Source organism: Myodes glareolus, chromosome 5 (assembly GCF_982192425.1).
Source record: "Myodes glareolus chromosome 5, mMyoGla1.1, whole genome shotgun sequence".
NCBI classification, from domain to species: domain Eukaryota; kingdom Metazoa; phylum Chordata; class Mammalia; order Rodentia; family Cricetidae; genus Myodes; species Myodes glareolus.
The window spans coordinates 54,120,570-54,145,035 of NC_142030.1; the positions used below are offsets into that span (position 1 = coordinate 54,120,570).

General features: G+C 44.3%; 2 protein-coding genes across 9 annotated transcripts in view; one reads left to right on the forward strand and one right to left on the reverse strand.

The window, feature by feature from the left end:
* The window catches only part of Acox2 (acyl-CoA oxidase 2), a 28,711-nt gene extending 23,239 nt beyond the window's left edge, over positions 1–5,472 (forward strand). For all 3 annotated transcript variants that reach the window (XM_048421511.3, XM_048421512.3, XM_085687950.2), the window contains exons 14-15: positions 1,995–2,127; positions 5,184–5,472. In XM_048421511.3, coding sequence (XP_048277468.3) covers positions 1,995–2,127; positions 5,184–5,246 — 196 coding nt within the window. In that variant the 3' untranslated portion in view covers positions 5,247–5,472. The remainder of the gene's footprint in view (positions 1–1,994; positions 2,128–5,183) is intronic.
* Positions 5,473–7,032: 1,560 nt separating this feature from the next.
* On the reverse strand, positions 7,033–24,185 carry Kctd6 (potassium channel tetramerization domain containing 6). Of its 6 annotated transcripts, none has more exons than XM_087906304.1 (3): positions 24,049–24,185; positions 10,848–10,919; positions 7,033–8,773 (listed from the first exon to the last, which is right to left on the reverse strand). In XM_087906304.1, the coding sequence occupies exons 1-3, from the start codon at positions 24,136–24,138 to the stop codon at positions 8,087–8,089; spliced, it is 849 nt and encodes a 282-aa protein (XP_087762430.1). In that variant the 5' UTR covers positions 24,139–24,185; the 3' UTR covers positions 7,033–8,086. The 6 variants fall into 6 exon arrangements, with proteins under 6 accessions (XP_087762430.1, XP_087762434.1, XP_087762435.1 ...); XM_087906308.1 differs by lacking the exon at positions 24,049–24,185 and adding an exon at positions 23,309–23,327; XM_087906309.1 differs by lacking the exon at positions 24,049–24,185 and adding an exon at positions 17,297–17,450.
* Positions 24,186–24,466: the final 281 nt, after the last annotated feature.

Sequence of the window (24,466 nt, forward strand, 5' to 3'; positions counted from 1 at the left end):
TTAAACAAGAAGTACAGCTCATTAGCTCTTGTCAAAACAGGAGGCTTGCCGGACAGTGGTGGCACACGCTTTTAATCCCAGCACTCAGGAGGCAGAGGCAGGTGGATCTCTGTGAGTATGAGGCCAGCGTGATCTACAGAGTGAGTCCCAGGACAGGCTCCAAAGCTACAAAGAGAAAACCTGTCTTGAAAAACCAACCAACCAAACAAACAAACAAACAAAAAACCCAGAAGGCTCATTAGTTGTCAAAGCAGGATTAAAGGCCAACAAGATGGCTTGATGGGCAAACGTACTTGAAGCCAGTACTGACAACGTGAGTTCAGTCCCTAGGACGATGATGTGAGCTTGATCCAGAGATCCACAAGTGGAAGGACTGACCCTTGCACCTTGTCCTCTGACCTCCATAAGGACTGCACAGTTCTGGACCAGCCGGAACTACACAGTAAAACCAAGGCCAAGCCGATCTACACAGACGTTCAGATCAACCAGACTTGACACAAGACCTTACCTCAAAACAAAACAAAATTTTAAAATACAAAATATAACTAGGTTTATTATCCTAGCCTCCTCAAATGTTTTGATGTCACACAGTCATCATAATGTCAACACTGGACATTAACTAATCTTGTCAAGATTACAACCTGGCCAGAAAGCCAAGGGGAAGAAGCCCGGGGATGAGAGATAGAAGTGAAGGGAAAACTACTCAGTCCGGCCAAGTGTGTGGAATGTGCCTGTAATCCCAGCATCAGGAGTCTGGGGGTAGGGCACTGAGGGGAGTGTTGCATGTCAGCCTGGGATGCAAAGAGTTCCAGGCCAGCCTGGACTGTGTGGTAAGATTTGTCCCCTCTTTGCCCAAAATTTGCCCAAAAGGAAATTCTCGTTTTTATTACAGTGAGTAACATCTAAAACCAAAGCATCACATAGTTACTAGCATTACTATATATACGGAGATATTTGTGTATATATATATATATATATATATGTGTGTGTGTGTGTGTATGTATGTGTGTGTGTGTATATATATATATATATATATATATATATATATATATATATATATATATTAGGAGGTATCTGTGTAAATATCAGCTAAAAGACCAACTATGTCTCTAAGGAGAAGACAGGAATGGAGAAGCAAGGTACATTCTATTGTAATAAAACACTGAGCAAAACCAGCTTGGTGAGGAAGGGTTTATTTGGTTCGCAGGTCGTAGTCAACCACTGAAGGAAGCCAGGGCAGCATCTGGAGGCAGGAACTGAAGCAGAGACCATGGAGGAATGCTGTTTACTGGCTTGCTCCAGTTGCTTTTTTAACAACCCAAGACCACCTGCCCAGAGATGGCACCACCCACCGCGGGCTGTCCTCCCCACATCAATCATCAATCAGGAAAATGCTCCAACATGTCTACCAGTCAATCTGATGGAGGCAATTCCTCTTCCCAAGTGGCTCTAGTTTGTGTCAACTGACAAAAATTAACTGGTACACTGGAAGATTAGGCTTTTTTTTTCATTTATTTTTTTTTATCCAGTATTGAGAATTGGATTCTGAACTTTACACCCAGTAGGCAAGGCCTGATTTTTTAAATAACAAGTTTTAAAGAACTTTATGATTCTTTATCCTGTGCACACATAACTGATAAAAAAATAAATAAATAAAACCCAGGGGGCTGGAGAGGTGGCTCAGCAGTTAAGAGCACTGACTGCTTTTCCAGAGAAGCCAGATTTAATCCCCAGCACACATGGCAGCTCAGATGTCTTTGACTCTTGTTTCAGGGGATTCGACACCCTCACACAGACATACAGGTAGGCAAAACACAACATAAAATATAAGTAAAGTTTAAAAAAAAAAAAGAATGGTTTAAAAAAATAAAACCCAAATAATAAAGATGAATTGTTCAAACAGCAGACAATGATGCAACCTATAATTACTTCCTGTGGATCAATTCGATTCTTAAGAGTAAGGTGAAATGCTCACAATTTGTCTCCTCTCTCAGGAAGGATGCAATCTTGTTGACTGATGCTTTTGACTTCACGGATAACTGTTTAAATTCGGCACTCGGCTGTTATGATGGACATGTCTACGAACGTCTGTTTGAGTGGGCTCAGAAGGCACCAGCCAATAATCAGGTAGTTGAGTGGAACCCATTATAAATTATGTAAAAGGGCAGAGAACAAGTGCTAAATACATCTCCATGTTTTCCCATTTTAATCAGTTCTGCTTAGGTTGAAAATTACTTGGCATAGAGCATCTGTTTAAAACACTTCTAGAGAGCACATAAAAGAAACCAGGGGTGCAGTTTGGCAGGAACTGAAATCAGCAAAATACACAGTTCAGAATGTGGAAAGGGCATTAAGAGAAAGGCTTGACATACCCAAAGGCACACACATACAGCAGCAAGCAAAACTAAGATAAATCCTAACCGTGGTAAACCATCTTACTTTCAGCCTTTTAGCTCCATTCTATGTAGATCCAGAGGTGACAGGAAATCATAGGTGGGCAGGAAGGCACATATATTATAAGGGGGATGGTAGCAAGCCTGTCTTCAGAGGGAAGACGAGAATTCCAGTTATCCCAGCCTCACTGGGCAAAGTTAAGAACATCAATCAGTACTGTACTTTGAATTTAGGGAGCCTGTAGTAAAGAGCTGATTTGGCAAAGACAACCCCAACAAAGGACGTCCCTATCTATAGGCACACACACAAGTCGTTTCACGGTGTTGGGTATATTAGACTTTATAAATATGTTTTTCAGATGGTGAAACTTTCTCTTTGGTCCAACTTCAGGAAGGTGTCTTAACAATGTAGTGACCAACTCTTGGGCTTGCACTCACGCTTTACAGGTGTTATTAGACTTGCTCTTGGCAGTATGTATCCTGTCACACGTCAGAGCTGAACTTCACACTATCATCTGAAGTCATAACCTCCAGAATGGCTGCCGGGCAGGCCAGCCCACTTCAGTCAAGAGCCATCCACAAGAAGACATGGTTTTAGCTCAAGGAAATATAAACAATTTTCCTACATAGTCACTGCTCCTATGGTTAACCTGCTTCTAATACGTTACTTATCTAATGATCATTTCTCTGCCCTTGCTAATGTTTAAATCCTGGCATAAAAGCAAAGCAGTCCTTCCCAATCCAGCCTGCTTCCATGGTCTCGAGAGAGACTTCTGTCCTTTGGTGCTCCATAGAGCTGCCACACCTCTCCCTGGGCACCTGTCGGCAAATGCCGAGACACAGAGCTTAGACCTGTTGCATTGGCAGCACAAGAAAATATTCCACTCCCCTAGATTCCTCAGGGTCACTGAAGACTGTAGTGGGCCATCTTGTCTTTCTTCATTCTTAAACACCTTAACCTGGAAACCATAGCAGGTTTGTAGAAACGAGACGTGACTGGCCCGTCATCTCACTGATGCTGTGAAATGCTGACATACTTCAAGCTGTTCTTCTGTCTCTATTTCCTTCTACTTAACCAAAGGACAGAGCTACTTATGACCTACATAACGATACAAAAGCAGTCACGACAGATACTCATCAACCGGCCTTATGCGACCTTGTTAAGTCACAGGTGTGGTCTTTTCGTGCAGGGCAGTTTAGGAAAGGGAGTCAAAACGATAGTTGCTTATCGGTAACATACAGCCACGTGATCGTATACTTTCAGCTCCTTTGAAAAGCTTCAACATTTTTAAAGACTCTTTTTTGATCTGTAATAGTTCTGAAGTGCAGCAGACATTTTAATAGAAAAAGGCACATTACGGGTATTTTAAGTAAGTTAAAACAGCAGCTATACTGAAACATGCTCTGTGGACACAAAAGTACAAATGAGAACATATGGACAGTGTTCTCGTGCCGGAAGTAAAGCGCTATGTGCTAGGCTCCTCTTAGCTCCACAGGAGTCTCTCCTGTCTGCAGCAGAGTGTGCTGAGATTTCTCCTATCAGGATGACACATCACCCTGGTGTACTCTGTGATGTCTGCTTTGGGCTGACAGATCTAGAAAACCGCCACAGAAGATCTCCCCCAGCCCCATGAAATCATATCCAAGCAATTCCCTATGGAAGCAAGAAGGAATCATCACGGGTTATTTTAGACCAGGAACCCCCTTTTTTAGTGCTTGTTTCAGAACCTTGTGTGGCCCAGGCTGGCCTTCAACTCCTACCTCCCAAATGCCAGGATTACATGTGTACATCATCACACCCCGTTCTACTCTCTCAGTAACTATATTGTAAAAATATGCCCAAGGAATAGTGAGAAGTGTTAAACACATCTAGTTCATTCATTCAAAGAACAATTACTGTGCAATGGCAGTGTGCTAGGATTGAAGAAACAGTGAAGAACAGGGTGTAAGCCTACGTTAGGACCTTATAGGCTTCTTTTTTTGCTTAAGATTTATTTATTTATTATGTATACAGTATTCTGCATGTAGGACTGCATGACAAAAGAAGGCACCAGATCTCATTATAGATGGTTATGAGCCACCATGTGGTTGCTGGAAATTAAACTTAGCATCTCTGGAAGAACAGCCAGTGCTCTTAACCTCTAAGCCATCTCTCCAGTCCCCAGAACTTTATAGTTTTACTGTAAAAGAAATTAAAATAGTATGGAAGACTAGAGTTTAGCTATGAAGAAAAGAACTCAGACACGGCACTAGAGAATGATGGGAAAGCTGATTCTGACACAGAATATTGCCTACCTGATTCTACTTTCTGGTTGCTTGCTTTGTGGTTCATGTTCAAAATTTCAAAGAGTCTCAAAAAGTGAAGGATTTCATTTGTATTAAATTCTGAAAAAAAAATAAAGCTGTAGACTTTTCTCTTAATCAGCCGCCTGCATGCAGTTAAAATCTGCCTAAGAAAGGAGGCTTGTTGGAAAAAATGCTTACCATATGTTCACACATAAGGAATTTTAAAAGGAATTTTAAAAAATTAAGGCTCTTAGGTAATTGAAAGGTGGTGGTGGCACATGCCTGTAATCCCAGCACTTGGGAGGCAGAAACAAGCAGATTTCTGTAAAGTCAAGGCCATCTTGGTTTACAAATTACAAAATGAGTTCTGGTACAGTCAAAGCTGTTCTACAGAGAAACCCTGTCTCGAAAAACAAAACAGAATCTTAGGTAATGCTAGTCTCTTAAAGTGAAGCCATTAATTCTAGAAGTATTCTTCTAATAATGTGATTCCTATAAACACAGAAAAACCCTGCCTATGAGAAATACATCCGACCACTGCTACAAAGCTGGAGACCCAAGCTGTGAAGTGCCAACAGAACTCAGGACCAAGAAGCATCATGGCGGCACAGCATATACAGACAAGAATTAAAGTCAAAGCAAAGGGTGGAGTAACTAGTTCTTCAAATTGCTTAGTAAGTTGGTACGTGAATGAAATGTTTGAAGTTTCCTTCGTCCGTTTATAGCACATATTTGGTTAAATGCTGGAACTTTGCTTTAAGTGTAGCAAAAGCCAATAAACGCATAGCTACTACTTGTGTGGTGTATTTATCTAGGGTATACTGAGATCGACCAGTCTGAGGGATGTCAGCAGGCACTCTACCACGGAGCTACCTCGTGGTCCACAACTCACCTTTAGCATTTACCCTCAGGTTTACAAAGACACACATGTAGCCCTTCAAAGGTACCTGGATGTGCTATAATCTAAATAAAATATAAAGGCTCAGAATGTAACATTTTTTAAAAGTCAGCTCTTCCATTTTATAAAGAGACAGAATTGCCTCAATATATCCAAATATAACCAAAATACATTTTTCTTTTTTTTGATTTATCTATTATGTATACAAATTCTGTCCATGTGTGCTTGCATGCCAGAAGAGAGCACCAGATCTCATTATAGATGGTTGTGAGCCACCATGTGGTTGCTGGAAATTGAACCCATAACCTCTGGAAGAGCAGCCAGTGTTCTTAACCTCTGAGCCATCTCTCCAGCCCCCCAAATGATGTTTTTCATTTCATTTTCAACTCCACAACAACATAAAACAGTTACAGCATGGACTGCAGCAGTGACAAGCACTCACCTAACATGAATACCCAGGTCGATCCCCAGGACTGAGGGAAAAAACAAACAAGCCTTAAAAATCCTGCTGGCTGCTTTTATTCAAATAAGCAATCATTTACCTGCTAATAATTAGTAAACCAGAGAAAATTTGCCAAAAGCAATCTTTCCTTTAGGGAGAATGGGGACAAGGAAGAAAATTCAGAAGTTTTCCTTTTTCCTAAACTTAAAACTAGTATTACTCCTACTTCCACAACATATATATATATATATATATATATATATGATATATATAACATATATATAACACAACATATATAATATATATATATATTTAAGTGTAAGTATGCACGTGTGTGTGTGTATGTGTGTGTGTGTGTAAGCCAGTGGTGTCAGATCTGCCTAGAGCTGGCATTACAGGCAGTTGTGAGCCAGTGATGTAGGTGTTGGGCACCAAATTCCTATGCAAGAGCAATAAGTGCTCTTAACTAAGAGCCCTCCACAAGAGTTCTGAACCCAAATCATCTTACTTCATGTTGACTTCAGCTAGCTCCATAGCACAGGACCGATGTGGGTCTTTATTAGGAAACTACAGATCACATTACAACAGGAGCCAATGTTTCTAACAGTAGCCTCTTCTCACCTGTCCATCAATTCAATGAAACTACAGCAACCTGTCAATAATATTGAAGAATCCTTGTTTGAAGATGAGATAATTACGGGTTTCGTGTGTGTGTGTGTGTGTGTGTGTGTAATTTGTCAAATCTTAAATTTTCAAAGAGATATATAAGTAAATATTTTAATCTTTCTTTCAAAGGGGGAATCTTGGAATAGTCTCAGAGAAGAGGAAAAGAGTGTTTCGTCTGCCATAGGGAAGTCCACTATTCCCTTAAAGCAGGGACGTTTTTATCCGATGCTCACAAACTAGAAAGTCTCACCATAATTAACACACTCCTTCCGACGAGTAACTTTCAAGCAACAGAATCCTATCAACTCTGAAACAAGACAACAATGAAATAAGCAAATGTACATACATTTTCTTATTTCCGATCCTTCACTGCAATTTATTTCTTCTCAGAGTTGAACTTATGTCTGACAAAAACATACATTTGTGGCTACCACAATACATAAGAATAAGATGGCTAGAGTCATTTTGTCCCCCACATGCAGCAGAAGCTGGAGTGAGTTATAGTCATAGCCGTGGCAGTTGCAAACCCTGTAATAGTCCCTGAAAATCCTATCTGAAAATGGCTTTGCACTCTTTAGACAAAACTGCTTATCTCTGATGGCACAGCTGGCTTTATGAACTAAAATCTAAGGTTCCACTGAGTTCTGGCAACTCCATTACAAATGTGCTGTAAGCAGTTTGAGACATAAGCAATGCATACTTTTGACAGAGAATATGATGTTCCCCTTATATAGCAATAAATACAACCCTTAATGTTCATACTCCATTTTTTATTAGATTTTTCTTTCCTGGTAGACAGTACACTTGGGAATGAAACTGTACCAGGCATAAGGTTTCTACCACAGGGACATTTTGTATTGAGAATCCAATATAAATATTTCTAGTCAGACATTTCAATGGCTACAGATATTTGGTTGCTTGATTTATATGCATAGAAAGAAACAGTCCTTACAAGTATCAGCAGATGATTGGCCAGTCTTCCTTTAATACACTACTGCCTATTGGTCTGGAATCGAGGTCACCCTACATGATATTCTGATTTTCCTCAAAGACATGAATACTCTGCTTAATCTTTCATTACTGTATTTTTAGCCTTCCAGTTGAGTTAGGGACCACGTTACCAGAAATCATTTTAGCACTGTTAAGGGTGGATTATATATCATAATGATTTTCAGCTCTCTTTTTATAAAAAAGGTTTCTGGAGACTCTGAACAGGCACATGCATATTTGGAACAAAACAAGAAGACTGCTCACACACAGAACTTCCTTCTGGTCCTCGAGGCCTTCAAATAAATACAAATATTAAAAAGGGGGTACACTATGATTTAGAAAACAAGAACAGTCTCTTCCATGTCCCCAAACAAACGTGAGCTTACAGGAAGTCCTCCCCAGCGCTGGCAATCAGTCATCTGTTTTCCGGGCCAGTCTACAGAAAGTCCAGTTGTGCTCTACCGTGTTCTCGTTGGCCCGCTCGCTCATGTGATGCACCCGAGTATTGCGGATTGTGAAACCTTGCTTTGTAATGTATTCCATCAGGTGGACCCGGAGAGAAACTTCCTGGTGATAATCGCATGGTCCAAAGGTGAAGGAAACCTGGCAGTCTCTGGTGTCCATCATGTGCTTATTCCACTTGGTGAAATAATTTGAGATGCCTTCTAGTAAGGAATGGACCTTGGTGGTGATGGTTAACTGGGTTATGATGACGGCCACAGGATTGGAATATTTAGAAAGCTTCCGAGTACTAGACAGCTCTACAACTTCTTCAAAAGTATCCATAGGATACAAAGGCTTAGGGTCATTGAGACACTGAATCAAGGGTTCAATCTGGTAAAAGTCAGCTTCTTTCCGAAGAAGATCAAATTCCTTAAAATCCAGGGGGAGGGTCAATTCTGAAGTTCGTAAGAAGTTGAGGACATAGCGGAAAAGAGGTCCATCTCGATCAATGAAGTAATTGCCTTGAGGGTCTCGGGCTGTGGGGAAGTCCCCCCCAAACATAGCTCCAAGCATGGAATCCGGGTAACGTGTCAATGTGGTAAGGGACGTTGTGTACAAGTGTCCGCCTACATTCAACGTGACTGGGTCAGTCATCTGAAATCAAAGAAACAGTCACCTGAAACCATAAAATCACAACTTCAACAAATTAACAAGATCAATATGGATCAGCCAGCATAAGACCCCTTTCCGCTGTCACGTATTTGGCAGTTCTAGGGAGGAAACAGGCTTACTTTCAATAATAACTCACCAGGAGAAGGCCTTCAACATTTGCTTTCAAATCAAATAAATCCAATCTTTTAAAAGTTACTCTATTCCTGCTGGGCGTGACCTTTAGTGTCATACAGTCAAGTCCAGAATCGGAAGAGATTTTGAGTCAGGTCTGCCTGCCTCTACCTCCCCTGGTGGGATTAAAGGTGTGTGCCACCACACTTGACAAGACCTTCAGATTTTTAAAATTTAACAGAAGCTAGAATAAAAGTAATCTGAGAGTGCAGCAATAATGAACTTTGGGATCTTCTCCTCAAAGGAGTCATGAGATGTAATTTTTTTTTTTTTTTGAGACAAAGTTCACATAACTTTGACTGGCCTCATATTCACTGTGTAGCGATGAATGGTCTAGAATTCCTGATCCTCCTGCCTCTGCCCCAGTGCTAAGATCTCAGGAGAGCATCATCACACCCAGTTGTGAAATATATGTATGAAATTATGTGTGTGAGTGCTTTGCCTGCATATATGTATGTGTACCTCATGTAAGCCAAGGGTACGGATTGTCTAGGGATTGGAGTTACCAGTGATTGTGAATCTTAGGCTGGATGCTAGGAACCAAACCCAGTCCTCTGCAAGAGCAGAAGTGCTCTTAACTGCTGAGCCATCTCTCCAACTCCAAAATGTATCCCCACTCTGCCCCCCACCCCCGAGACAGGGTTTCTCTGTGTAACAGTCCTGGTTGTCCTTGAACTCACTCTGTAGACCAGGCTGGCCTCAAACTCATAGAGATTCACCAGCCTCTGCCTCCCAAGTGGTGGGACTAAAGGTGTGTGCCACCACCCCCCCCCCCCGTCCCAAAATGTATCTTAAAAACAAAAATTTATTTAGAATTAATCTTAGTAATTTTTTTTATGGAAGCAACAATTCTTTTTTCTTTTCTGGTTTTTCTTTTTATTGTTGTTGAGACAGCATCTTACTACGTAGATAAAGCAAGTCAAAAATGCATAAACCTTCTGTGTCTACCTCCCAAGTGTTGTTGACATTACAGGCCTGCACCACCATGCCCAGGAAATAACTTCCTAGTACTAAACTAAAAAATATAAGGTTTGGTGGACACAATCTAGCCTATGTTCTAGCCCCAAACTACCACATACCCAAGGGCTAATAGCAGCTTCAAATGTCATAGTCTGATTGTAGATTCACTTTAGTAACATTAATGCTGCAATTTGACCTTTAATTCTGAGAAAGAAGCTTCTCAAAATAACACACCACCAGCCTTAGAAATCCTATTTAAGAAAAAAAAAATCAAAGATGGTCTTCAGGTTCTAAGAAAGCAAAATATTTCTTACCTGATGAGGAAGAATATAGGCAGACATGGACACATATGAAAACTGCACATGAGAAGAAAATCCTTCTACCTATTAATCCCTTTACTACAACAAAGCATCCTCTGCTCCATTCTCCCCGGGGCCCTTTGGACATTCCATTCTATGAACAGAGAATTTAAACATACGCCAAAGACCAAAACATCATGGTCTACCTGACATTAGTGGTTACAAATAGCTACTAGGTGGGCAGAGAGATGTCAGGAGTTAAAAGCAATGTACTACTGTAGTGGAACTGAGTTCCACTTCCAGTAACCATGTCTGGGTGGCTCACAGTATCTCCAGGGACCATATGCCCGCCCTCTTCTGGACTCCAGAACACTGCACTCACCGCTTCACCCACACATAATTAAAATAAATAATATAAAATAAAAATGTTAAGTTATTTGGAGAATATGCACTGAGTCTTCCACTAAAACGTCAAACCAAATAAAGATACACATCCCAAATACATCCACACAAATTAGATGGAGCTGCACAAATTCATAGTTTCATCCTTGTAAGATAAGCCTATGAACATGCAGAGAAAGATGTCCAAATGACTTGCCAGCCTTCCAAGCGCACGGACCACTCACCATATAGCCCCAGTCTCCATTATCCATCTGCTCCAGCACCAGTCCGTCAGGAGCCCAGGAACCAGGAAGACTCTGGAGGAAGAAAACAAACACATAACCATGACAATGGAGAATAAGAGCTATTCTGCCCAATGCAGTAGCTCAGACCTCACAAGGACCACTCACATATGGCCCATTGGAACCTACATCAGGGAGAAATTGTGGGGAAGAAAGTCATGCCTCGCTTGTCCTTACCTCTGGAGCCCACTGGGCACAAAGGACTAGCCTACTTGGAGAAGATGGGAAGAGTCTGTCACTCAGGGCTGGCAAGACAACCCAGTAGGTAAAGCAGCTTACCTGAAAACCTGACTTTGATCCCAGGACCCTCATGGTGGAAAGAGAAAAAACTTCCACAAGTTGTCCTCTGACCTTTGCCCTCTGACCTCCACACACACAGTCACAGGCACCATCATAAGTAATAAAAAAAAATCTGACCAATTCTGCCACTATTTTCCAAAATGTAAATTTTCTAAAAATGTAATTTTTAGATTTTCAGAGAACATTATGATTAGGTCTACAATCTTACATTGATTCTGACCTATAAGATGCTCTACATCAAAAAGGTCACTTGAGGGGGAAGGGGAAAATTCCTTTGGATCAGCATGCCAGCTGTATAAACTAAGCATCTCAGAAAGCATTTAAAATCATGAGCTTCAAAAGTAATGGTCACTTTCCAAAAGAAAAAAAAAACAGATTATTATTACCTTATAATGTAAAAAACTAATCAGGCTTAATAATGAAGTATTTCTCTTTGTACATTAATCAAAACAAACAGAAACAATTCAAATGTCAAACTGGTAAGGCACAATTTGGTACAAAAAGAACCTCACAGACCTGGCTGAGGTCACTCAAGCAGCACCATGGAGAGCCAGTCTTAGGCCACTGGCAAAGGCCCATGTATTAATGATGCCAGCTTCAATCTGCTTTTATCTCCAATTCAAGAGCATGCCACAGTTCTCCAGCCACTGAACTGCCTTCGTCAGTTCCCTCTCACTCCCTCTGTTCTCCAAATCAACCTGCAAAGCAAACTGCAGAGCCAATTTCAAAATCACTAGCAGAGATGCCAAGAAACACGGACATACCTACCGGTCCTTTCCCCAGGAAAAGCACCAGCTTTGTATGTGGCCTTTGAAGGCCCATTTTTCCACTTTTAGTGGAATCTGGTCCCCATTTCCAGGACAAGAACAAGCCCTGGCTACAAAAGATCACAAAGGCTCTTTCTCAAAAGGTCACTCAGGCATGTAGAGAGCATTTGCATAGCACAGCAGGGGCTGAAATCAGAGCCGGCAGCAGCTATTTCTCTACCTTTACAAATTCTTCAAAGCAAACAAGCTAAAATGTGGACCGAGGAGATGCAGGCGGCTGTCATTCTTTACTCTCAGCCGCAGGGTACAGACGGTCAGCCTTCCGTACTCTAGTGAGACGTACAAAAGTCACACCAGAGGCCTTTTACCTTCTCACTCTGACTCACTCCACAAACCCCATCTCATGTAAATGGAAGACGTGAGCGCTAGCAATTTTTGGTTTCATTACCGATAACAACAAATCCATGATGCAGTGAGTTAAAGGGCATTTCCCAAAACTCAAAGTATTCTTTCCCCACTGCCTCAATAATCACTCAACCAGTCCCGCCAGCCATCCCAGCTTCCATCCAGAGGGCCTTCCGAGTGATCCTGCATCTGACGAAGGATGGCGATACAGTCGGAAACCCACATTGCAGCACGGGACTGAGCCCCCCGAGGTCCAAATGAGGAGCAGAAGGAGGAAGAACATGAAAAACGAAGTCAGTACTGCGAGGGATGCCATCACCCACTGATACAAGGGAACGGATCTGATGAGAGTTTACCAAGGCCAGTTGGACTGGGACTGAAAGAGGACGTGATCTAACCAGACTCTCCGAATTTGGCCGGATTCTCTGACTGTGGCTGACCCGAAGTCTTTCTGAAAAGCCATTGATTATGACACTGGGACCTGTTTCCTCTACATATAATGGATTTTGGGGATCCAGTCTGTTTGGACACTCACCTTCCTGGACTTGGAGGGAGGGGGAAGGAACTGGAACTTCCCACAGGGCAGGAAACCCTGACCGCCCTGGGGGGACGAAGAGGGAGGAGGAGGGGGAGTAGGGGGAGTGGGAGGGTGTTGGGAGGGGGGGTGGAAATGGAAACTTTTATAATTTAATAAAATTTACTAAAAAAAAAAAAAAAAAAAAAAATCACTCAACCAAACTTATTTTAGGTCTGGTATCACAGGGCAGGGGAGCCCCAGTGAAATACGGATACCCAGGAATACAATAGTGAATCCTGACCTCAGGATTCTACAAAGGGAGGCAACGCACAACAGTTGAAGCCCACAATATAATTCCAAACTGCCATTAACAGGACAGACTGGTGGAGACCTCAGGAGGAAGAGACCTAGTCTCCAAATGGGAAAATGTCGGGCTTCAGAGAAGAGATCCTCGGTGAACACCGGAAGAAAATGTGCCCAACCTGAGCAGGGATTCCAGAATCAAGCCAATATAGCAGTCTTTCTGCTCGTGAGCACACCCCTGTTCAGTTACAAAATAAAGGGGCAGGGACGCCTGAACAAGAACTTGTGTTTTCTGACTCCTGGTCAAGATTTTTCCAAAAGCACCTCCTATAGTAGAAATTCAAAGAACAAAATCCAAACACCAAATTGAAAAGCATCAACTTTATACTCCCCATAGCCAACCATTAACCCCATCCACCTGGCGCTTTATTCACAACCTCACAAAAACTTAGGCTAATTAACTAGTCATAATGAGTCGTAAAAAAATTTCTACCACTAAATAAAAATAGCAAGACCCTGCTCATTAGTGTGACTAATGGCTGCTGTCCCATCTTAAGCGACAGGAAGAATTCCAGTTCATGAACATTCAAATGGCTAATGAAGAGTGGAAGCCCAAAGCCGGAAGAAAATCATCAGACAGCAATGCCACCGCTATTATGCCAGGACTAATCTTGCATATTTATGTCTTCACTTCTAAATCAAAACAAGATAACTTCTTGTGCAAACATTAAAACAAACAAGCAAAAAAAAACTTAGACGTTTCTGAATCTCTTCCACAGCAAAAGTCAAGGTCTGGCTACAAACATATAACGAACCTCAAGCTTAATAATTTAGAAAAGCCGTCATAGGAACCTATGTAACTTCCTTCCTTCCTTCCTTCCTTCCTTCCTTCCTTCCTTCTTTCCTTCCTTCCTTCTTTCCTTCCTTCCTTCCTTCCTTCCTTCCTTCCTTCCTTCCTTCCTTCCTTCCTTTCTATCCCTCCCTTCCTCTCTCCCTTTGTGTGTGGGAGTTAGAGGCTGAGGCCCTCATGCCATGATGTGTGCCTTTACTATGGAGCTAGCTCCGTGATCTAAGCCCAGGTCTCTTAAAAAGCACCTCAAGGCCTTATACTTGTATGTAAGATACGTGAAAATAAAATGAGACAGACAGTCACTACTAGTCACTTCCAATATAACTAAGCTACCTGAAAAACAGTAATAATAAATTGTTCACTAATAAACTCAAAAAGCAATAAAAGGCAATCTTGATTCATCTAAAGTTGATCTCCGCACCTCGCTTGTAAACACCTGCTACAGCATAGCATCTCTACAAAAATCCAGGGAGACAGGGAGGGGCAAGATTCTTGCTTCTGCAACAGTCGCGTTCTGAACTGATGACTATCAGGGACATCTCAGACGTGGATGCAATAAAACACAACCCAAGACCTCACAGAACAGCTTCGGTCTCTTCCAATGAACCCTTTCCCAGGGGTGCTAACAATTCATTTCCTTTTCATCTTCTCTCCCATCGCACCATCTCCAGTGGAGGACTTAATGAGAAGTTTAAATGACCACAAGCCAGGCAACAGAAGGCCTTCAAGTGGGGCATCAAACAGGCCTGTTTTACTTGAGGGGTAAGTAAAGAAATACTTTTTCATAAAATCTGTGATTCATTCCTCATAAAATTCTTTTAAAGATATTTCCCTCGCTAAAGAACATTTTTAGGGCAGTAACCACAACCAAACAATAACTATAAAGTTCAAAGAAAGACTTTCTGATTTTGCAAAATCAGTTCACCTGAAAATATCAGACCTTTGATACAAATAAAATCCACGTCCCAAAGACTATAAGGCAACCCTGAGGTCCCCATGCTTAGGTTTCAAAGGTTATAACTAGTGTGTAACTCTGACGGCAGGCTAGCAGGTAGTTGCGAAAAACAAATCCTGAAGAATTCCTAGAAGCCTGAAAGAAATTATGAACTTACTGACCTAGAGAATCTGAAGAATGCACAATTCAGTAAGCTAACAACTTAAAAGCATGTGAGAACCCTCAGTGGTATCCTTCTTCAGGGGCTACAATACATTAACACAAATACTCTAGACTTACTTCTGCTGTAGACTGAGACTCCCCCAGAACAAAAGTCCTTCTCCCATGCAACAGTCTATACGCTGTGATGGAAACCTCCAAATTTGAAAGAGGAATGAATGAGACCACTGCAATCACTTCCTTCCCAGGGTTTCTGGGTAGCCTTTTTTTTTCTTCTACTGAGACCCTTGTGCCTGCTATCCCAAAAAGAAGACTCAGTGAATTTTCTCCACCTATACTTACCTTCCAAATTGCCTTTGTACTTTCTCTGTTCTGGGAAACGTGGGAGTTTGAAAGTGAAATACTTTTTATAGTACTTGGTTCAGTGGCATCTAAAGGAGTCGTCTGAGTTAAAGTCCACATGCAGGCCAGCACAAGCTGCCAGGCACACAAGGATAATGGGATTATAAAGCTAAATTACCGACAACTAAACCAGAGATGGATTTTTTTTTCCTCTTCCTCCCCCTCTCTCAACCATGTGGGCTAGAAGAAAGGAGATGAAACCAGAAAAGTAGAAAGACTTTCAAGAAGTTAGGAATTTTCTAAAGTATCGAATCAGAAGCATCCACACTCTCCAGCTAAAGTGTTGTCAGAGTCAAATTAAAAACAAACAAACATGAAATTCCACTTCCCCTCAGTTTCCACTAAAATGGGCTATTATGACCTTTCCAAAAGTAAACAGCATAGGTAAAACTGGCTGCCAGGGCAGTGAAAAGGAACGGAGTTCTGAAGTCACTGTGCGGCCTTCCAGCAGAGGTTAACTAGGAGTAAATACGAACCTGACAAATGGCTCTTTACTCCTAGAAGCATAAACAAAATTTGAGCGGTAAAGTCGAGCACAGTGGGCAAACATGGGGTGCCTGTGCTCTTCCCAGGAGTTCCCACAGCGACTACAATAGGAAGAACTAAACGTAAAGATGTCCCGCACTGACAGACAGAACGGACACGTGAGCTCTCGGAACTTCTAGAAAGCATGACTAAGGGTTGTCTCCAAGATAAAGCAGAACACAAATATATGTGTTCTATTTAAAATAGAGCCCAAAATCCAAGACACATTAAAAGATACATAGGAATGACCATAAGATTGCTTTATGTGATAGTGTTTCCGCGAAAAGATGCTTTAAGAGGATTCGAACCACAAACCTTAGTGATGCCATCATCTATGGCTTTCTTTCAATCTAAGGCATCACAACTAAAAAACCGCGCGGGCACCTGGTTTTCAAGGGCTATTCTCCCACCCTACCTACCTGCCCACCTGGACTTGTGCTCTTTTGCAAACACTTCTCGGTATCAGGCCTGTGCTACCGCAGCATTATTCCCATACTAGAATAGAGAAAAAGATGAGCCTGCCAAGGAGATACGTTGGACACAGATGCTTGGGATATCCCGAACATTCTCAGCCAAGCCAGATCACCCCAGGTCTACTTGTGAGGCAAACACCTTGCATCACCGAATACTACAACTGTTTATCAACTTGCTGTGTGAACTGGTGTACTGAACAGAAACGTGACAACTTCAGCAGAATATCCAAACAGGATCTCGGTCACGTTTCGTTTCTCCATCCCACCCCAGACACAGCCTCCTCTGCCACAGCCTAGCAGGTGCTGCAGGGGCTCCTCACGACCACAAAACGGGTCACCTCTGACACCCAGCACTAAAACGCCCTGACATCCCAAAACCCCAGCAGAAAGCTGCAATCTGTGCAGAAAACCCCAAAGGCAAGGCTTTAAAACTAGGACAGTGGCGGCCAATAAGCGCCACTCCCCAAAGAACAATCCTTTCCCCGCAGAACCCGCGGGTCCCGGGCCGGGCCGCACTCCTCGGTCGCCCGCAAGCCAAGTCCGGCCGGCCACGCGCACCGAGCCCCGAACCCGAGCCGGAGCCCGCGGCTCCGGGCCGCGCGTCCCCGGAGTCCCCCGCCCAGGCCCGGCCGCGGGCTCGTGCCAGCCCCGGGACGCGCGCCCGCCACCCGCCGTCCGCCTCAGCCCGACTTCCCCGCAGCCCCGGCCCCACAGGCCCGGCTCCTGCCCCACTCACTGCGCGAGCGCAACGGCGACCCGGCCGGGAGACGACGGCGGCCAGAGAGCGCGAGCGCGAGGATGAGCGAGCCTGCGCCCGGCGGCGGCAGCAGCAGCGGCAGCGGCGGGGACGACTGAGCCGGCGCCCGGAGTTGCGGCTCCAGCTGCCCGGCGCGGGCGGCGCCTTCTCAGTAGAGTCGCGACGCCGAGAGCGCGGACGCCCCCTATCGGCGGCGCGGGGCGGAGGCCAGGCGGGCACGGGCGGGCGCTCGCTCTGGGCGCTGCCGGGTCGGCGTGGTCAGGCGGGCTCTGCTGCAGCCCAGAAGCCCCGCCTCTGGTCCGCCCCACCCCGCCGAGGAGCTCCGCCCAGATCACGCCCTAACTCCGCCCCCGCCCCAGGCTGTGCTCCTCCCGGCCGCCGGCGGTTCCTTCCGTGCGGGGCCACAGCGATCTAGGTCTCTACTGCTGTTTCTCCTCTGCTGTTTCCCCTGAGTTGATTTATAGACCTCATCGTGCCGGGCTTGGGAAGGACAGCAGCCTCCCAGACTCAAGAAAGCAGTCAATAGACAAAATAAGCCAAGTTCGAATCCTGTTGGGAGGGGCCCGATGAGAAGGCTGTGGTGGAGAATTAGGGAAGAGGGGCTCCTGCTTTTCAGATGTGAGGCTCGAAATGGCCAGTGACCCCCCCCCCCCCGGCCTTAAATGGTCAGCAGATCATTCTGTAAATTAATGGCTGTGAAGGACCACCTATCCGGTCTTTAGGGATGGAAGCGAAGAACAACCAGGTATAAGGGCAGAGCTAACATCATCCTGTGCAAAGCCTCTGAGGAGTTTGACCTGGATAGTGCTGGCAAGAATACTGTCCCCACTTCAAGAGGGAGGCCAAGGATGCAGAGCTAATTGGACTTCGTGCATAGACGAGTTCCAAAAGCCATTCACTTCTAGCTAGCCGGATCGGATCGCGGTCCACTCGTAGACGGGTGAAAAACCACTGGCCTTAGAAACTCCTTTAATCCCAGCACTCATAAGGCAGAGGCAAGCAGGTCTCTTGTGAGTTCTAAATTAGCCTGGCCTACATAGAAAGCTCCAGGCCAGCCAGGCTACATAATGAGACTTTGTCTAAAAAAAACAAAAACAAAAACAAAAACAAAAACAAAAGAAATGAGACTCACCTGGTTTACACATTCGCATGTTGGTTCGATGGTTCTGGAATCTAGTTTTTATGAATATGATCATCAGGGTCAAATCTAATATTTGATTTTTCTTAAAAAATCAAGTTAATAGGTATAAGTAACATGGGCTTCAACATAATGAAGGGCTATGCTGACATGTTCACTAAGGGAAAATAGAAACGAAGTAAGGACACAGGGAAATGCTTCTGCAAATACACAAAATACTGCATGCAGCATCCTAATGTTGATTTTCATTTGTTTGCTTTCATTGTTTGTTTGTTTTGAGGGGTTGGAGGAGAGTGTTTGGTTTGGTTTAGTTTTGAATTTTTTCTAGACAAGGTTTCTCTGTGTAGCCCTGGCTGTCCTAGAATGCACTCTGTAATGACTGACTTCAAGAGATCCGCTTGCCTCTACCTCGAGAGTGCTGGGATTAAAGGTCTGCACTACCAACGCCCAGGTAATGTTAATTTTTTTAATGACAAAATTTTGAAGGATAAACCATTGAACATAATGTTCCAAGGTAATAGACTAAGAATGTCAGTGATCAGTGACTTATTCTTTTCTTTTTGAAGATTTTCTCAAAAATTTTATGTATACAGGGTGTTTTGCTTGCCTCCGAAGTTTTATACAAGATGATGTTAGCTCTACCCTTCTAATTGGCTGTTCACTTCCCAAAAGGCAGGATAGGTGGTCCCTCACAGCCATTAATTTACAGAATGGCCTGCCTATCATATAAGGCCAGAAGGGGCTCTGACCATAGATAGAGCCTCATATAGAGGGATTGCTACCTGTGTGCAGTGCTCATGGAGGCCAGAAAAGGGAGTTGCATCCCCTGGGATTGGCCTTATAGATCGTGGTTAGCTACCATGTGGATGTTAGGAATAGAACTCTGGGCCTCTGGAAGAGCAGCCAGTGCTCTTAACTGTTGAACCACCTCCCCAACCCTATTTATTACTTCTTAATGTTCTTCTGAATTTTATTTATTTTCTAGAATATGTAGATATTGGATTTAAATAATACAAGGAAAAAATACAAGGAGTATGGATGCTTGTCCTTGTGGTACTAAGGATTGAACTCAGAATCATACAAAGCAAACAAACCTCTATGTACTAACTACACCACCGGGCCAACAATATACTCAAAAAAAGGAAAAGGAAAGAAAGAAAGAAAGAAAGAAAGAAAGAAAGAAAGAAAGGAAGGAAGGAAGGAAGGAAGGAAGGAAGGAAGAGCTGGGCAGTGGCGGAACACACCTTTAATCCCAGCACTTGGGAGGCAGAGGCAGGCAGATCTCTGTGAGTTCAAGCCCAACCTGGTCTATAAGAGCTAGTTCCAGGACAGGCACCAATAACTACAGAGAAACCCTGTCTCGAAAAAAAAAAAAAAAAGGAAGGAAGGAAGGAAAGAAGATAGAAATCACAAAAAAAAAAAGAAAAGAAAAGAGATAAATCACTCGAGATTGAGACCTCCTAGGATTGGTGTCACTACAACTGCTTCTGATTTACCAGTATTCCTGAAGAGTCATTTCCCTATTTCTCAAAAAAAAAAAAAAAAGACTTTTTTTGTTGTTTGTTATTTTCAAGACAAGGTTTTCCTGTGTAATAGCCTTGGCTCCCTGGAACTCTCTCTCTGTAGACTAGGCTGATCTCAAACTCAAGAGATCCACCTGCCTCTGCTTCCTGAGTGCTGGAATTAAAGGCATCTACCATCACCAGTGCCCACTTTTTTTTTTTTAGGGACAGGGTTAGTTAGACAGTGGTGGCACACACATTTAATCCCATCACTTGGGACGCAGAGGCAGGTGGATCTCAGTGAGTTTGAGGCTGTCCTGGTCTACAAAGTGAATTCCAGGACAGTCAAGATTGTTACACAGAGAAACCCCGTCTCTAAAAAATTAAATAAATACATCTTCCTGTTATGAATCCATGACCCACAATATTCAATCTGGTCATAGGGACCACCTCTTACTTAAACGAGTCTTGCTAAAACTAGTAGGACCTTCCTTAGTATTGGATAAGCATGACCCAGGCCTCTACAAGGTGTAGGTACCCAGTGCCTCGGGTGCCATGCTCTCTGTTTTCCTTCCCTTTGTATCTCCTCCTCTCAAGATGGAGAGGCTACCCCCGACTTTTCCATCCTCTACACACGCATTTCAATGGCAACCTCCCCTCTCTCCCCATCATTCTCCCCAGACTGGCTCAGCCATTTCTATGAAGTCCATGACTGTTTCTAAGCTAAACAGTCTCTGGTCCATACCTCCAGCCAAGCTCCTTCTGAGCTCTAGAGTGGAAGACCCTGCATGTATGACAGTCCCAACATGTGCCAGACCCTATGGAAGTACGTTCATCCTCTGCAACAGTTAGGCATCTCTTGTTTAGTAACAAATCATCTCAAAATGTAGGGTGCTGTGGGACAGTGGTCTTATATTATGTCACTTCTATTATATTGCTTTAATAAAATGTTGATTGGCCAGTAGCCAGGCAGGAAGCATAGGCAGGGTGACCAGCAGGAAATAGAGGCTGGGCAACGAGAACAGGAGAATTCTGGGAAGAGGAAGAAAGGTTGAGTCTGCAGTCGTCACCCAGACCAAGAGAAAGCAAGATGAGAATGCCTCACTGATAAAAGGTATGAAGCTACATGGTGAACATAGGCAAGAATTATGGGTTAAGGTGTAAAATATGAGTTAATTAGAAGCCTCAGCTAATAGGCTCAGTTTATAATTAATGTAGACCTCTGTGTTTCTTTGGGACTGAATGGCTGGGGGACCAGGTGGGACAGAAAGCTCTGTCAACAATAGAAGTTGACTGCAACTATTTATCATTCATGGTTTCTGGGCTGAGAGCTTACAGTCCAACTGACCTCAGTGGTTACAGTCATCAGAAGACTAGAAAATTCACCCCTTCCCTCATGTGACTTTTAGCACAAAGCATTAGTTCTTTGTCACATGAACTGCTCCTGACAAACGGCGACCAGCATCCTCAGCATAAGTGACCTGCCAGACAGTAGCCCTGTAAGCCAACCTCAAAAGTGACATACCCATATTGTTTTGGTCTCACAGATCAAACCTTTTGCAATATGGGAGGTGTGAATAGTAGGAAGCAAAGGTCCCTTAGGGCCCACTCTGCAGGCTGCCACACCTGCTCTGAGGACCGACTGGCCTCCCCTTCCCACCCTACACATTAGAAAACTACATGGGAGGGATGAAAACATGTATGATGCCACTGTACAAGGTACATGAAGGGAGGCTCACACCTGCCACGGCTTAGCTTCCCGTGGTTCCTCCTTGCTCACAGCCCACTATTTGCCAATCCACCCCGAGTTTCATCCTTGATAACTTCAAACCACACTCTCCCACTACCCTCCAACCTCCTCAGCCCCAACTCAGCTCAGCAAATGGCACCATTGTCCTACCATCTGCCCAAACCAACAGCTTTGAGTCATGCCTGCTCCTCCTTCCCCCTCACTCCCCAGTGCCAGGAAGCACAGGCTTGCCAAGTCTCCCCATAAGCACAGCCAGGATCCACCTCTCCTCCTCCCCCTGCCTATGCATCACCAATTGCGCCAGGCCATGCCACCAACAGTTTCATTACGGACATCTGCGGAAGCGTTCTCGATGGTCTCCCTTGTTTTCTTCCCTGCCTCACACCTCCATCTGTCCTTCTCTCTTCAGTGTTAGTCATTCAGAGCTGGCTGTGTCTTCCTGTTTGCTTCATATCCGGCAGTGCTTCCCCAGACCTGTCCCCCTACTATATAGTCTGGTCACTTGTCCAGCCTCCTCCCCTGATCCTCTTTCTTCTGGTTGGGCCCTCGCCTCTCTCATAGTTCACTTCGGACACCTACTGCCCACATGTCCGTGCCAGGGACATCATGGACTAATCTGCTGTCCCCTGTCTCCAGAACACTGTGTCCCAGCGTTTGAATTTGTTTCCTCCTTCTCCCTTGAGCATACTGTCACTTGCTGACCTCCCCCAAGAGGCTCGGGTCCTCCAGTTTTAAGTTGCAATGAGCCTGCCTTCCCTCTCTTTGCCTCCCTGCTTTTCAGTTGGACTGTGAACCCCCTAAAGGAAAGGCAGCATCTGTGTGACTTAGGACAGCACCACATAAACGGAATAAAGCACACATACTCAGCAGTGACCCAACCATTTGGGACGTTTTCAGCATTGCTCTTTTCTCCCCGGTGCCTCACACCCCAGCAGAGTAGATGATGCCCTTTCGTTAGATGTGTCCTGGGCCACCCCCACCACTCCCACTTCCAGGTCTTTGCACGTGCCAATTTGGAGTTGAGCTAAACAACCTTTGTAACACAGGGATGCCCAACTACTGTACTAAATACATCCTGTCTTCCATCTGGCAGCCGCATCAGGAATCAACAACTCTTCAGTCCTCCAAACCGGCAGCTTGGCTAATATAATGACAGTAGAGGTAAAGAGGAAGAAAGAAAATGGATCCTCTATTCACCCTCTACCCCCACCCCAGGCTCCCAAACTAACCCCCTGGCTTGCCCCTGCCAAGCCCAAACTCTGCCTATGAGCTGACATCCTCTGTTGCCCATGAGATCTGATAGCCTGGATTCCGTGTTAAGTCTCCATCGGAACCTCTTTCATCCAGGACAACCTGGTTCATAGACGGGAAGCATAAAAAAGCAACACAAAGCAAAACAAGCAAGCAAACAAAAGAAAAGATAAACAAAAGCAAAAAGGACGAAGTAAAGAAGATGGGAAAGAATCCACAAATGAAATGGTGCCAAGAAGACACGAAGCAGGCAGAATGTTCTGGACAGCTGCCTGTAGTGGAGAGCTCCTCTCTTGGCTTTGTCTCTGCTTCTTAGTCCCACCACCCTCCACCTCAGAGCATCAAGGTACCTGTGAAGCAGAAATGACACAAAAAGAATGTGTCTAGGTCCCTTCCGTTTTCGAAGTCAGTCACATGAGCGTCAGAACGCTAGGCTCCAAAAGGAGCAATGTCTTAAGGATGCAGGGAGGCACTCTCAGAGGCGAGCATGTGGGGGCCAAGCTGCTACGGAAATCCAAGACAGTAACCTGAGGGCTGAAGCGACTACTCCTGGCGACTCACATTACTTCCCACAGTCCCTCAGAGTTGAAGGTGTCCCTACGGACCCCAGTGGTAGATGATCCACTAAGGCAGCTGATTGTGTGGATTCTCTGGACTCAGATTTGGCTGAATAACTCTGTTTTCCCGTCAGCCAAGCATGAAAATCAGGTTCACTCTGCACTTCTCTCTCTCTCTCTCTCTCTCTCTCTCACACACACACACACACACACACATACACACACACACACATCCCACCAGCACCCCCTTTTCCCCCAATCTCTTTGTTCCTGGTTTATCCAGTGAAGGTTGGTAAGTGTTCCCTTTTAGCTGCTCCAATTCGAAAATAAAATTCTTAAGCAGACCCCTCCTCTTCTTCGTACCCAGTTGCTGGTCCCAGGCCCTTTCTACACATGTCCCAGCCTGCAGGGAACCCCTTTTGCAGAAGGGACCTGGTAACAGCAGTTTCCAACACCTCCCCCACTTCCAGCCACAGAGCCACTTAGGGAAGTTTGACAAGAGTGTTTTTCCTTTTTATAAGATTTCTAATTACCTGCTGTTCCTGGCCTTCTCTTTTAATCAGCTTCCAGAACTCAGCTGGGAGCAACAGAACCAGAGACAGGAATCTGGTTCTCACCGGCATGAGAGCGGGGAGGCTTGTGGGTGTCCTCGGATGTCATTAGCCTCTTCACCATTATGACTTTCCATAATTACAGAGACTGCCCAGGACTCAGAAGATCCGGCTTCTGTCTCTAGCCCCGTGACTGTCTCCACATGTCAGCTTTGAAAAGTTTCCTGGTCCTGACAGGCCTTCTGTGTCACCGAAACTGCCTGGTCACGGCATCACCAGCTGGCCTGCAGAAGGCTTGTGAAAACTGTGGATTCTGAGTGTCCTCCCTGGCTGCTCTGGAACCCACACACGTCAGTCCCACATTTTCTTTCAGTCTTGCTTTGCCTTCTTGCCGCTTCCT

Coding starts and splice junctions, on each gene's coding strand:
- Kctd6 (XM_087906303.1), bottom strand. CDS start 15,622: ATGTGGACTTTAACTCAGACGACTCCTTTAGATGCCACTGAACCAAGT. Junction 10,920..15,502: donor GTACAAAGGCAATTTGGAAG/GTAAGTATAGGT, acceptor TTCTTCCTCCAG/AGTCTTCCTGGTTCCTGGGC. Junction 8,774..10,847: donor ATGGAGACTGGGGCTATATG/GTGAGTGGTCCG, acceptor CTTTGATTTCAG/ATGACTGACCCAGTCACGTT.